The 13,355-nt window shown below is 36.2% G+C and overlaps 1 protein-coding gene across 3 annotated transcripts in view; it reads right to left on the reverse strand.

Moving 5' to 3' along the window:
* The window catches only part of pax7a (paired box 7a), an 88,923-nt gene that overhangs the window by 49,531 nt on the left and 26,037 nt on the right, over nt 1-13,355 (reverse strand). The window contains exons 1-4 of one of the 3 annotated variants that reach the window (XM_046875231.1): nt 11,592-11,850; nt 10,371-10,606; nt 9,390-9,519; nt 8,910-9,038 (exon numbers count right to left, since the gene is read on the reverse strand). In XM_046875231.1, the coding sequence (XP_046731187.1) occupies nt 8,910-9,038; nt 9,390-9,519; nt 10,371-10,606; nt 11,592-11,676 (580 nt within the window). In that variant the 5' untranslated portion in view covers nt 11,677-11,850. Of the gene's footprint in view, nt 1-8,909; nt 9,039-9,374; nt 9,520-10,370; nt 10,607-11,591; nt 11,851-13,355 lie in introns of those variants that run through there. The other 2 variants (XM_046875230.1, XM_046875232.1) reach the window with 2 other exon arrangements.

Genomic DNA, 13,355 nt, shown 5'->3' on the forward strand with positions numbered 1-13,355 from the left:
CATTTCAGGAAGGAAACGCATGCGGTGTAAATTCCCTGATGAGATGCTGAAAGGGTGAAAGGGGAAGTTAATCTGAGTTTAATGCAGTGAATGTAGACTCGGGGTCCAGGCTGTGATGCCCGGTGGTGTTTATCTCTGCCCAACATTTGGGTTTTTTTCTCAATTTCATCTGCGCGAGAAAAAAAAAAGTGCGCATGGTGTGACTCTTCACGCGCCCGAGGGGAAAATGTTATTAATAGCTAAATAACTTCGCCATACTTTCTCTAAATCTCGTCCACACAATCTCTCTCTCTCTCTCTCTCTCTCTCTCTCTCTCTCTCTCACACACACACACACACACACACACACACACACACAGACGGATGGATTTGTTTGAAGTTGTCCTGCTCGTTCTCTTTATAAGCACCTTGATTCACTTTTTCACTCCTGGACTCCCTGACGCGCGCGCTCTTTATAATCCACATTGCACACGTGACCTGTCCATGGTTCTGATTTTTGTATTTTATGGAATAAATTTCATGTCAATATCATTTAACATTCAATACTAATATCAAACTCTTGAGGTCCTGATTCAACACGGGCATTAATTCTACTCTGAGAGTTTATTTCTACACAGCAGGTTAATTCTAATCTGAGAGTTTATTTCTACACAGCAGGTTAATTCTAATCTGAGAGTTTATTTCTACACAGCAGGTTAATTCTAATCTGAGAGTTTATTTCTACACAGCACGGTTAATTCTACTCTGAGAGTTTATTTCTACACAGCAGGTTAATTCTAATCTGAGAGAGTTTATTTCTACACAGCACGGGTTAATTCTAATCTGAGAGTTTATTTCTACACAGCAGGTTAATTCTAATCTGAGAGTTTATTTCTACACAGCAGGTTAATTCTACTCTGAGAGTTTATTTCTACACAGCACGGTTAATTCTACTCTGAGAGAGTTTATTTCTACACAGCACGGTTAATTCTACTCTGAGAGTTTATTTCTACACAGCAGGTTAATTCTAATCTGAGAGAGTTTATTTCTACACAGCAGGTTAATTCTAATCTGAGAGAGTTTATTTCACACAGCACGGGTTAATTCTAATCTGAGAGTTTATTTCTACACAGCAGGTTAATTCTAATCTGAGAGTTTATTTCTACACAGCAGGTTAATTCTACTCTGAGAGTTTATTTCTACACAGCACGGTTAATTCTACTCTGAGAGTTTATTTCTACACAGCACGGTTAATTCTACTCTGAGAGAGTTTATTTCACACAGCACGGGTTAATTCTACTCTGAGAGAGTTTATTTCACACAGCACGGGTTAATTCTACTCTGAGAGAGTTTATTTCACACAGCACGGGTTAATTCTACTCTGAGAGAGTTTATTTCACACAGCACGGGTTAATTCTAATCTGAGAGTTTATTTCTACACAGCACGGTTAATTCTACTCTGAGAGTTTATTTCTACACAGCACGGTTAATTCTACTCTGAGAGAGTTTATTTCACACAGCACGGGTTAATTCTACTCTGAGAGTTTATTTCTACACAGCGGGTTAATTCTAATCTGAGAGAGTTTATTTCACACAGCACGGGTTAATTCTACTCTGAGAGTTTATTTCTACACAGCAGGTTAATTCTAATCTGAGAGTTTATTTCTACACAGCAGGTTAATTCTAATCTGAGAGTTTATTTCTACACAGCAGGTTAATTCTAATCTGAGAGTTTATTTCTACACAGCAGGTTAATTCTACTCTGAGAGTTTATTTCTACACAGCGGGTTAATTCTAATCTGAGAGTTTATTTCTACACAGCACAGGTTAATTCTATTCTGAGAGAGTTGATTTCTACACAGCGGGTTAATTCTATTCTGAGAGAGTTTATTTCTACACAACACAGGTTAATTCTACTCTGACAGAGTTTATTTCTACACAGCACAGGTAAATTCTACTCTGAGAGAGTTGATTTTTACACAGCACGGGTTAATTCTACCCTGGGAGAGTTTATTTCTACACAGCACAGATTAATTCTATTCTGAGAGAGTTTATTTCTACAGCAGGTTAATTCTACTCTAAGAGTTTATTTCTACACAGCAGGTTAATTCTAATCTGAGAGTTTATTTCTACACAGCAGGTTAATTCTAATCTGAGAGTTTATTTCTACACAGCAGGTTAATTCTAATCTGAGAGTTTATTTCTACACAGCAGGTTAATTCTACTCTGAGAGTTTATTTCTACACAGCGGGTTAATTCTAATCTGAGAGTTTATTTCTACACAGCACAGGTAAATTCTACTCTAAGAGGTTTATTTCTACACAGCGGGTTAATTCTACGCTGAGAGAGTTGATTTTTACACAGCACGGTTAATTCTACCCTGAGAGTTTATTTCTACACAACGGGTTAATTCTACTCTGAGAGAGTTGATTTTTACACAGCACGGTTAATTCTACCCTGGGAGAGTTTATTTCTACAGCACAGATTAATTCTATTCTGAGAGAGTTTATTTCTACACAGGTTAATTCTACTCTAAGAGTTTATTTCTACAGAGCACGAGTTAATTCTACTCTAAGAGTATATTTCTACACAGTAGGGATTAATTCTACTCTAAGAGTATATTTCTACACAGTAGGGATTAATTCTACTCTAAGAGTATATTTCTACACAGCACAGATTAATTCTATTCTGAGAGTTTATTTCTACAGCAGGTTAATTCTAATCTGAGAGTTTATTTCTACACAGGTTAATTCTATTTTGAGAGTTTATTTCTACACAGGTTAATTCTATTTTGAGAGTTTATTTCTACACATGCAGGTTAATTCTATTCTGAGAGTTTATTTCTACACAGGTTAATTCTATTTTGAGAGTTTATTTCTACACAGGTTAATTCTACTCTAGAGTTTATTTCTACACAGGTTAATTCTACCCTGGGAGAGTTTATTTCTACACATGCAGGTTAATTCTACTCTAAGAGTATATTTCTACACAGCATGGGTTAATTCTACGCTGAGAGAGTTGATTTCTACACAGCAGGTTAATTCTAATCTGAGAGTTTATTTCTACACATGCAGGTTAATTCTACTCTAGAGTTTATTTCTACACACGGGTTAATTCTACGCTGAGAGAGTTGATTTTTACACAGCACGGTTAATTCTATTCTGAGAGTTTATTTCTACACAACGGGTTAATTCTACTCTGAGAGGTTTATTTCTACACAGCATGGGTTAATTCTACGCTGAGAGAGTTGATTTCTACACAGCATGGGTTAATTCTACTCTGACAGAGTTTATTTCTACACAGCACGGGTTAATTCTAATCTGAGAGTTTATTTCTACACAGCAGGTAAATTCTACCTTGAGAGACTTTATTTCTACACAGGTTAATTCTACTCTAGAGTTTATTTCTACACAACGGGTTAATTCTACTCTGACAGAGTTTATTTCTACACACAGGTTAATTCTACTCTAGAGTTTATTTCTACACACACACACACACACACACACACACACACACACACACACACACACACACAGACGGATGGATTTGTTTGAAGTTGTCCTGCTCGTTCTCTTTATAAGCACCTTGATTCACTTTTTCACTCCTGGACTCCCTGACGCGCGCGCTCTTTATAATCCACATTGCACACGTGACCTGTCCATGGTTCTGATTTTTGTATTTTATGGAATAAATTTCATGTCAATATCATTTAACATTCAATACTAATATCAAACTCTTGAGGTCCTGATTCAACACCGGGGCATTAATTCTACTCTGAGAGAGTTTATTTCTACACAGCACGGGTTAATTCTAATCTGAGAGAGTTTATTTCTACACACGGGTTAATTCTACTCTGAGAGAGTTTATTTCTACACAGCACGGGTTAATTCTACTCTGAGAGAGTTTATTTCTACACAGCACGGGTTAATTCTAATCTGAGAGAGTTTATTTCTACACAGCAGGTTAATTCTAATCTGAGAGAGTTGATTTCTACACAGCACCGGTTAATTCTACTCTGAGAGAGTTTATTTCTACACAGCACGGGTTAATTCTAATCTGAGAGAGTTTATTTCTACACAGCACGGGTTAATTCTACTCTGAGAGAGTTTATTTCTACACAGTACGGATTAATTATATTCTGAGAGAGTTTATTTCTACACAGCAGGTTAATTCTAATCTGAGAGAGTTTATTTCTACACAGCACGGGTTAATTCTAATCTGAGAGAGTTTATTTCTACACAGCACGGGTTAATTCTACTCTGAGAGAGTTTATTTCTACACAGCACGGGTTAATTCTAATCTGAGAGAGTTTATTTCTACACAGCACGGGTTAATTCTAATCTGAGAGAGTTTATTTCTACACAGTACGGATTAATTATATTCTGAGAGAGTTTATTTCTACACAGCACAGATTAATTCTATTCTGAGAGAGTTTATTTCTACACAACACAGGTTAATTCTACCCTGAGAGAGTTGATTTTTACACAGCACGGGTAAATTCTACCTTGAGAGACTTTATTTCTACACAGCACGGGTTAATTCTACCCTGGGAGAGTTTATTTCTACACAGCACGGGTTAATTCTACTCTGAGAGAGTTTATTTCTACACAGCACGGGTTAATTCTACCCTGAGAGAGTTTATTTCTACACAGCAGGTTAATTCTACTCTGAGAGTTTATTTCTACACAGCAGGTTAATTCTATTTTGAGAGAGTTTATTTCTACACAGCACGGGTTAATTCTACTCTAAGAGAGTTTATTTCTACACAGCACGGGTTAATTCTACTCTGACAGAGTTTATTTCTACAGAGCACGAGTTAATTCTACTCTAAGAGAGTATATTTCTACACAGCACTGGTTAATTCTATTTTGAGAGAGTTTATTTCTACACAGCACGGGTTAATTCTACTCTAAGAGAGTTTATTTCTACACAGCACAGGTAAATTCTACTCTGAGAGAGTTTATTTCTACACAGCACGGGTAAATTCTACTCTAAGAGTTTATTTCTACACAGCACGGGTAAATTCTACTCTGAGAGAGTTTATTTCTACACAGCAGGTTAATTCTACTCTGAGAGAGTTGATTTCTACACAGCACGGGTTAATTCTAATCTGAGAGAGTTTATTTCTACACAGCGGGTTAATTCTAATCTGAGAGTTTATTTCTACACACAGGTTAATTCTAATCTGAGAGAGTTTATTTCTACACAGTAGGGATTAATTCTACCCTGAGAGAGTTGATTTTTCCACAGCACGGGTTAATTCTACTCTAAGAGGTTTATTTCTACACAGCATGGGTTAATTCAACACGGGCAGCAACACCGATTTGATATGAGTGCCCTTTATTATGCTTGAAACGCGACCCGGGTGATTTTCTCCCGCATGCGCGCTCCATGACAGTGATATCTGATTATACAAACATTCTTTTGTCTCTATTTTCTTTTTTTGTGTGTGTGGAATATCCCCGGGTGTCAGAGATCTGAGCTTTAATTGAATATGCACAGTGTAAAAGCGAGTCTGCTGCCCGTCAGCCCCAGCAGGACCGCGCGTTATTATCCCCCCAGCGCGCGCTAAATCCCGCCTGGCCTCTGTTTGATTAGATTGAGAACCTCAGGTAATCCTCTGGTGTGCTGAAGTGTCCATGGCCTCTCTCTCTCTCTCTCTCTCTCTCTCTCTCTCTCTCTCTCTCTCTCTCTGTGCAGATAGTTATAGATAAAACGGGAAACGTCGCATTTATTCACTTACGATTTATTTATTTTTTGTTTAGGAGTAAGAGATAAAAAAAAGGACCAGGTGAGCTGTTAGACAGAGAGCGCGCGCAGAATCCAAACCAATTAGAGGGTAATTAAGCTTTCCCGGTTGAGGCCAAAACTCTCAGAAATTCTCCTGAGGTGTGGGTTGTGTTTGTGTTTCAATAAAATGAAGATGAGTTGAAACTAGATGCTTATTTTATTTCGAGAAAAAAAAGAGGAAACATGGTGCCCACGCTTTTATAGTTCTATATGCGATTCAGAGTTAATAGGACGGACGTTATAACGCGCCACTGATGTGCAGTTTATGGGCTAATAAGAGTTTAATAGATGCCACTTATTCAGGTGATAAGGATGAAATACTTCCTACATTGCGATACTACATTAATGCAAACAAACAATCAAATAAATACCGCGTCAAAAAAGAAATATAAATCTCTACAATTTGGGCGCCGTGTGAGCCGACTTTAGAGATGAAAGTGAAAATAAATAAAGAGTTTAGTTCAATCAGTTTTTTTCCCAATAATAATAATAATAATAATAATAATAATAATAATAAAATCTTCAACACTCAGATTTTGCTCGAAAACCTGCTCGTGTGCAACATGTCGGAGGATAAAATGCGCAGTCTGTAGGACTAATAAATAAACCCGGCGGCTATTACAGCTCTCTCTCTCTCTCTCTCTCTCTCTCTCTCTCTCTCTCTCTCTCTCAAACACACACACACATACTAATAAGCATTAACGTTATTCCAAGTGTTATCCGAATGGATAGCATTTCTTTTCAGGAACTGAACAGCGCGACACGACGCTATTAAGGCAGATTAGTGAGAGTCATTAAACACACACACACACACACACACACACACACACACACACACACATACACACACACAGATCTTAAGCTGTTACGCAGACATGCGACACGCAACATATAAATCAGTACAAGACAGTGTTTTTAAATAAACCCCTAAAATAAATACATGAGAAAATAAATATCCGAAAGAAAAAATCCGTCGTGTAAAACAAAAAATAATGCAGAGAAATGTGCAGAAAAATCTGCGCCTCACTTTAAATCTGGGCTTCGTTCCGAATATAAAAATAAAAAAGGTCTCCAGAGGGCCAGTTGTCAAAAGTGCGTACGCGCCCATCACACCTTATTCACACGCAGCACATCACATTAATGTCTGAAGTCTAAAACAAATATTATATTGTGTTGAAATATACTTTCATTCGCACTAAATAATAATATGCACAAATGGCATTTGTTATCATTCTTTTTTTAAAGAGAAAATCATTTAGAATATTATAATAATTCTAATTCTAATATAAATATTAGAATTGTTTTTTTTTTTATTGTTATGCAGCTTAAGGTTTGAATTATTATTATTATTATTATTATTATTATTATTATTATTATTATTATTATTAATAATAATAATAATTATAATTTATATATTTGTTTATAACGATTTAAATAATAAGCCTTTCTATACTAACATTACCAGTTGTTTATAATGCTGTTTACTGCTTTATAATGCATTATAATATCACTTCAATAATGAAATAAATAACATTTGCAAAGCATATATAAATTTAATGCGAGCTCTAGTAGAATCTAGGAATAAATCTTATAAACATAATTAGTAGTAAATTATGAAATAATTCATAACATTTCTACTGCATAAAACTTTATTAAGATTTATTAAAAGCAATTCTTATTATATTTCAGCTGCAATTTTATTGCTAGTAAAACTATTACAATTATAAACTTTGTTATATAACATTTTGATGTATGGAATTAAATATTATACACAAACATAACAATAACAACAACATAATAATAATAATAATAATAATAATAATAATAATAATAATAATAATAATATTATTATTATTAATAATAATAATATTATTATTATTATTATTATTATTATTATTATTATTATTATTATTATTATTATTATTATTATTATAGCTCAGTTCCACAGTGTGTTGGAGATGACAGACACAGTCAGGAGTGGAAGTGACGGCTTCGCTGACAGTTTGTTGGTCTGCTGTCAGATGTGGAAGCGGTGATTTGGTGGTTATCGTGAGAGACTGATGCGCTCCACAAATGAACTGACGGCGCTAAATACCTTCTGTCAGAGCTTCCATAAATAATTGAGTGAAGGACTGAGAGTGGCTAACAGCATGGCTAATCACAACCACTTCCCCCTGAGGAGAACAGAGCACTCATACCTTTACACCACCACCACCACCACCACCACCACCACCACATCATCATCATCATCATCATCATCATCAACCGCTAACACGATCTCCAAAAAAACAGCGGTAAAAGGAGCAGCAACACAAACAAGGTGCACTCACACGACTATCATTTACCCTGGACTAATACTAATACTGATACTAATACCAATACTAATACTGATACTAATACTAATACCAGTACTAATACTAATACTAATACTGATACTAATACTAATACTAATACTGATAATGATACTAATTTTACTACTAATACTAATACTGATACTAATACTGATACTAATACTAATACTGATACTAATACTAATGCTGATAATGATACTAATTTTACTACTAATACTAATACTGATACTAATACTAATGCTGATAATGATACTAATTTTACTACTAATACTAATACTTATACTAATACCAGTACTAATACTAATACTAATACTGATACTAAAACTGATACTAATACTAATACTGATACTGATACTGATACTAATACTAATACTTATACTGATACTAATACTGATACTAATTTTACTACTAATACTAATACTGATACTAATACCAATACTAATACTAATACTGATACTGATGCTAATACTAATACTAATACTAATACTAATACTAATACTAATACTGATACTAATACTGATACTAATTTTAATACTGATACTAATTTTAATACTAATACTAATTTTAATACTGATACTAATTTTAATACTAATACTAATACAAATACTGATACTGATACTTATACTGATACTGATACTAATACTAATACTAATATTGATACTGATACTGATACTAATTGTAATACTGATACTAATACTGATACTGATACTAATACTAATACTAATATTGATACTGATACTGATACTAATTTTAATACTGATACTGATACTGATAGTAATAAAACACTTACCCCTGTCTCCCAGAATGCCGTCGATGCTGTGCTTCGTTTTCTTTTCTCCATCTTCATCCTTCTTGTCACAATCATCGTCATCGTCCTTCTTTCCGAATCGTGCTCTCAGAACGCGGCTGATGGAACTGACTGCGTTCAAAAACACAATCATATTTACAGTTAATAGAAACCAAAACACACAACTCGTACATGGTACAAATAAAAACACGTGACCAGGTCAACACGGGGACGACAAACGTGAAATCGCGTGAATATGCATAATAATAATAATAATAATAATAATAATAATAATAATAATAATAATAATAAGAAGAAGAAGAAGAAGAATAATATTCGCAATCGCTCACGATTTTAAACGAATTCTTACCGCGCGCTCGCGTGTGTGTGTGTGTGTGTGTGTGTGTGTGTGTGTGTGTGTGTGTGTGTGTTAGTATTAGGTGTCAGTAGGAAGAAAAGTGTGCTTACCAGATGAGGCCTCACCTGAAGGAACCGTGCTTCTGTCACACACTCCGTCCTTCAGCAGTTTGTCCCGGATCTCCCAGCTGAACATGCCCGGGTTCTCCCGCTTGTATTCCTCGATCCTCTTCTCCACGTCAGGCGTTGCCACCTGCTTTAGTGTCGAACGGCGGGATTTGCACAAATAAAAAGGAAAAAAAAGGCATGGAAACGAGAAGATGTTAATGTCATAAGCTGCTATTTTTAAATCATCTGATCTGATATTAAGCGTAAATCAGATATTAATGAAATCAGATATTAATGAAATCAGATATTAATGAAATCAGATATTAATGAAATCAGATATTAATGGCGTCTCGTCATTCGCTTATTTCTACGTTTTAGTAAGCGTTTGACTCAAAAAGTATCCAACGAAAACTTTTCAGATTTTATTTATTTATTATACTCTCTCTTTTATAAAAATAGAAATAATAAAGCAGTTTTCCTTCTCACTTCTCATCACTCCCATCGCTATATTTATTATATATTTTATACCTTATTAGTTTTAATGCAATTTAAAGGTACATCAGCTTTCCATATTAAAGCTGTACATGAAACTACTTTTCATATATATATATTTTGTGTGTGTGTTTTTGGTGTTATTTTATACATATAATTACAATTTTAAATATATACTAATAATTAGTCATGTTTAGACAAAAAATTGTGCAGTCGTGAAAATAATCTTTATGTTTAATCACAAAGTAAGGAACACATTCTGAACATTTATTTTGTTTATTTAATTCGGAAATGTGAATGTTTATATGTAAATAAAGTGCAAAGTTATAAAATTAAAAATTTGTGTACTATAATTAATAATATATTATTTATAAAGGTATAAAGATGTAATGTGGCACCACGCCAATGACAAACGACTGCAGGTCGTAAAGCGACTTTGTGTCATTAACCGATTGGTAAATTGTTTCTAAATTGATTAGTTTGATGTTTGGGGTCGGAGATATTTACCCTGGGTTTGCTCCCCCCTATGGCCCCTGGTCGGATGGACCCCGTCTCCTGGTAGCGGCAGAGGATTTTGGAGACGCAGCCGTGGGAAACCCGCAGCTGACGGGAGATGACGCAGGGTCGGATGCCATGGTGGGCCATCTCCACGATCTTGTGTCGGATGTGGTTCGGTAAAGGCCTCCCGTTGATGAACACGCCGCCGAGCTGGTTCACCCGACCCTGACCCAGCGGGGTGGACACTGCTCCGTGACAAAACACACACACATCAGAAATATCAAGAAGATCCAAAAAACGACACACACATCAAAAACACTCAGTGGTCCTGGTATTGCAATGAAACTGCACGTGAATATTTTTTTTTACCGACATTTTTTATTTGCGTTGTATCCCCCACCTACACCTACACACACACACACACACACACACCTTCCCAAACCGACCAGACGCATGCCAGACACACTCCATCTATTTGTCCTGTAACATGCATCAGTTGAGGAAAGCGGAACACTCGAGACCCGCATCTCGCATTCAAGAGCCGCTAAAAGGCGCGTGCACTTTACACCTTGATTATTCCCAGTCATGCAGTGCAAATATTGGCGTGATCCTTTGAGCAGACTCTTAGCCGTGAGTTTTTACTTCCATTTGCAGCAGAAGGCTACTTCACTAAATCCCGCAGCTCGAGCGAGTTCGTGCGGCTGAACATTTTTCACCAAACCGCTCTCAAGCACGAACTCCGGCTCATCACTTTCCCATGAAGTGCTGCAGCTCTGCGTGCACGGCGAACTTTTTATTTACATGCATTAAAAACAAAAATGGATAAACTGCAATTCTTTCATAAAAAAAAAAGAATGATATTAAATTAAATTAAACATTTTGCGCAATTTTGTTTGTTGCACACTGATCATTAGTGTATCTATTTATATTCAGAAAAAAACATGCTTTTGCCTGGAGAAAATATTTATTTACTTACATATAAGATTTTTCTATTTTTCTATAAACGCACGTGTCTGGAGCGAAGTTGGCAAAACATTTCCTTTACGACCAATAAAAAGTTTTATTTGAATGTTGCTCCTGCAGCGTTTTAATGCGTTTTGGCAAAATAAAATGATCACTTTTAATCACTTTTGAGTTGTTCATGTAAAAAAAAATCTACACGCTTCATAAAATTAACTCTTTCAAAGCAATCATTTTGTAAAATTAAAAAATGTGTATAAAAAGTTGTACCTTCCAGGGGAAATCCAGTGCGGGGGTAGTTCTGGCCCGGTGCTGGCCGAACCATTCGAGGAACTGTTCCTGTTAAAGTAGCCATTGAAGCTACTCAGAAAAAAGATTTAACAGTCCCTAATAATGTTTGGAAGAAATACGTCCAGTCTCGCTTTAGCCAGAGAAAATGATAACTACAGCTACAAGAGGTCCAGTGTTTTAAAAAGCCAAGCAAGAAGAATGAGATTCCAGAAACACAAGTAAACACGCTCCAAAGAAATAAAAAAGTCACACACTTGTGCGCGCGATGAACACAATAAAATAAATAAAAAGTGCAGTGTTTTTTACACAAAGTGTACAGAGTGGGAAAAAAGTGATCAGAAGTGGATGATGTTTAGATGTTTTCCTTGACTCAGTCAGAGGTCTGCTGGTGGTGCTAACCTCCCTGGAGTAGCTGAAGTGACCCAACTTTAGAGCATGGCGGTGGGAAGGAGGGATGGGAGGGATGGGAGGGATGGAGGGATGGAGGTAGGGCGAGCGGGCCGGAGCGCACCGATAGGCTCTCTGGCCTTTCTTTTAATTCCGTTTCAAAAGAGGAGGTAAAGCCTCGGAGCTGGCAACCAATGAGAGGAAACAGGAAAAAGACGCGTCCAGACAAGAATCCGCTTCACAAGCATCCACCTCCATCTCATCCTCATCCTCCTCATCCTCCTCTTCCTCCAGTGTAAGGCCAAACACCCAAGAAATGTCAAAACGAGTTTTCTTTTATCTCTGATTTGAGAGACGGATGCTAAACTCACACACACACACACACACACACACACACACACACACACACACACACACACACACACACGTATATACTTATATATTCTGACTGGTTTAAAACCAGTTGCTATTCAGTTCTGAGCAAACTAATACAATTCATAGTGCATGTTGAATAGAAACAAATAAACAAATTCGATGTTCACCCACACCATTGCATCAGTAGAACCCACAATTCATCTGATTTTTCACGCATCACCCTGCAGATCAGTCCAAGTTGAACAGATGTTATTATCATAAGCACACTATCATATATTTTACGCATTAATTTTTGCACCTGAAATCTTAAATCTTACTAACAGCGATGGCAGGATTATTACACCACGTGACCTCAGAATGAAAGTCTCTGACTCTTTTCCTTACAGCGCAAACACGCATGCGTCATAAAATAAGATCAAATTAAACTCCGCACTTGTAATGAAGAGAAACCCCAGAGCTCTGAACTGACACCGCTGATGTTCCTCCATAAAATAGACTATAACATAATTTGATTTAAATCTGATTTGTGATGTGACCCCCTGGTTAACTGAACAGTCTCCATGAATTTGGGGTGATGATGCATGCAGTTTATAGCAGGTTTATTATTTCACACACCACGTGTACGAAGCTGTAAAGGTAAAATGTCATGTAAAAGTCATGTCGGGTCAAATCCGACGCACCAGAAACGTACTTATAAATTTAATCCTTAGACTAAAATCAAATACTAACTGGTTGAAGTCGAAAAACAAGCAAAATCAAATCTCAGTTGTAAAGTCAGTGCAGAAATATTGGTGTTATCAGATCAGGATTTTTTTTTTTTTATGTCCTTCTTTAAGATGAAGTTCATATTTCATCTCATGTGATAATCGAGGACCGCACAGAAATTTAAAAAAGGAAACTGTAAATAAAAACTAAACTAAGAAAAAAATGAAATCAAAATGGGAGTCTGGAATGAGCGCATGTGCAGCAAGGCCCGGGTGC

Source organism: Silurus meridionalis, chromosome 19 (assembly GCF_014805685.1).
Source record: "Silurus meridionalis isolate SWU-2019-XX chromosome 19, ASM1480568v1, whole genome shotgun sequence".
NCBI classification, from domain to species: domain Eukaryota; kingdom Metazoa; phylum Chordata; class Actinopteri; order Siluriformes; family Siluridae; genus Silurus; species Silurus meridionalis.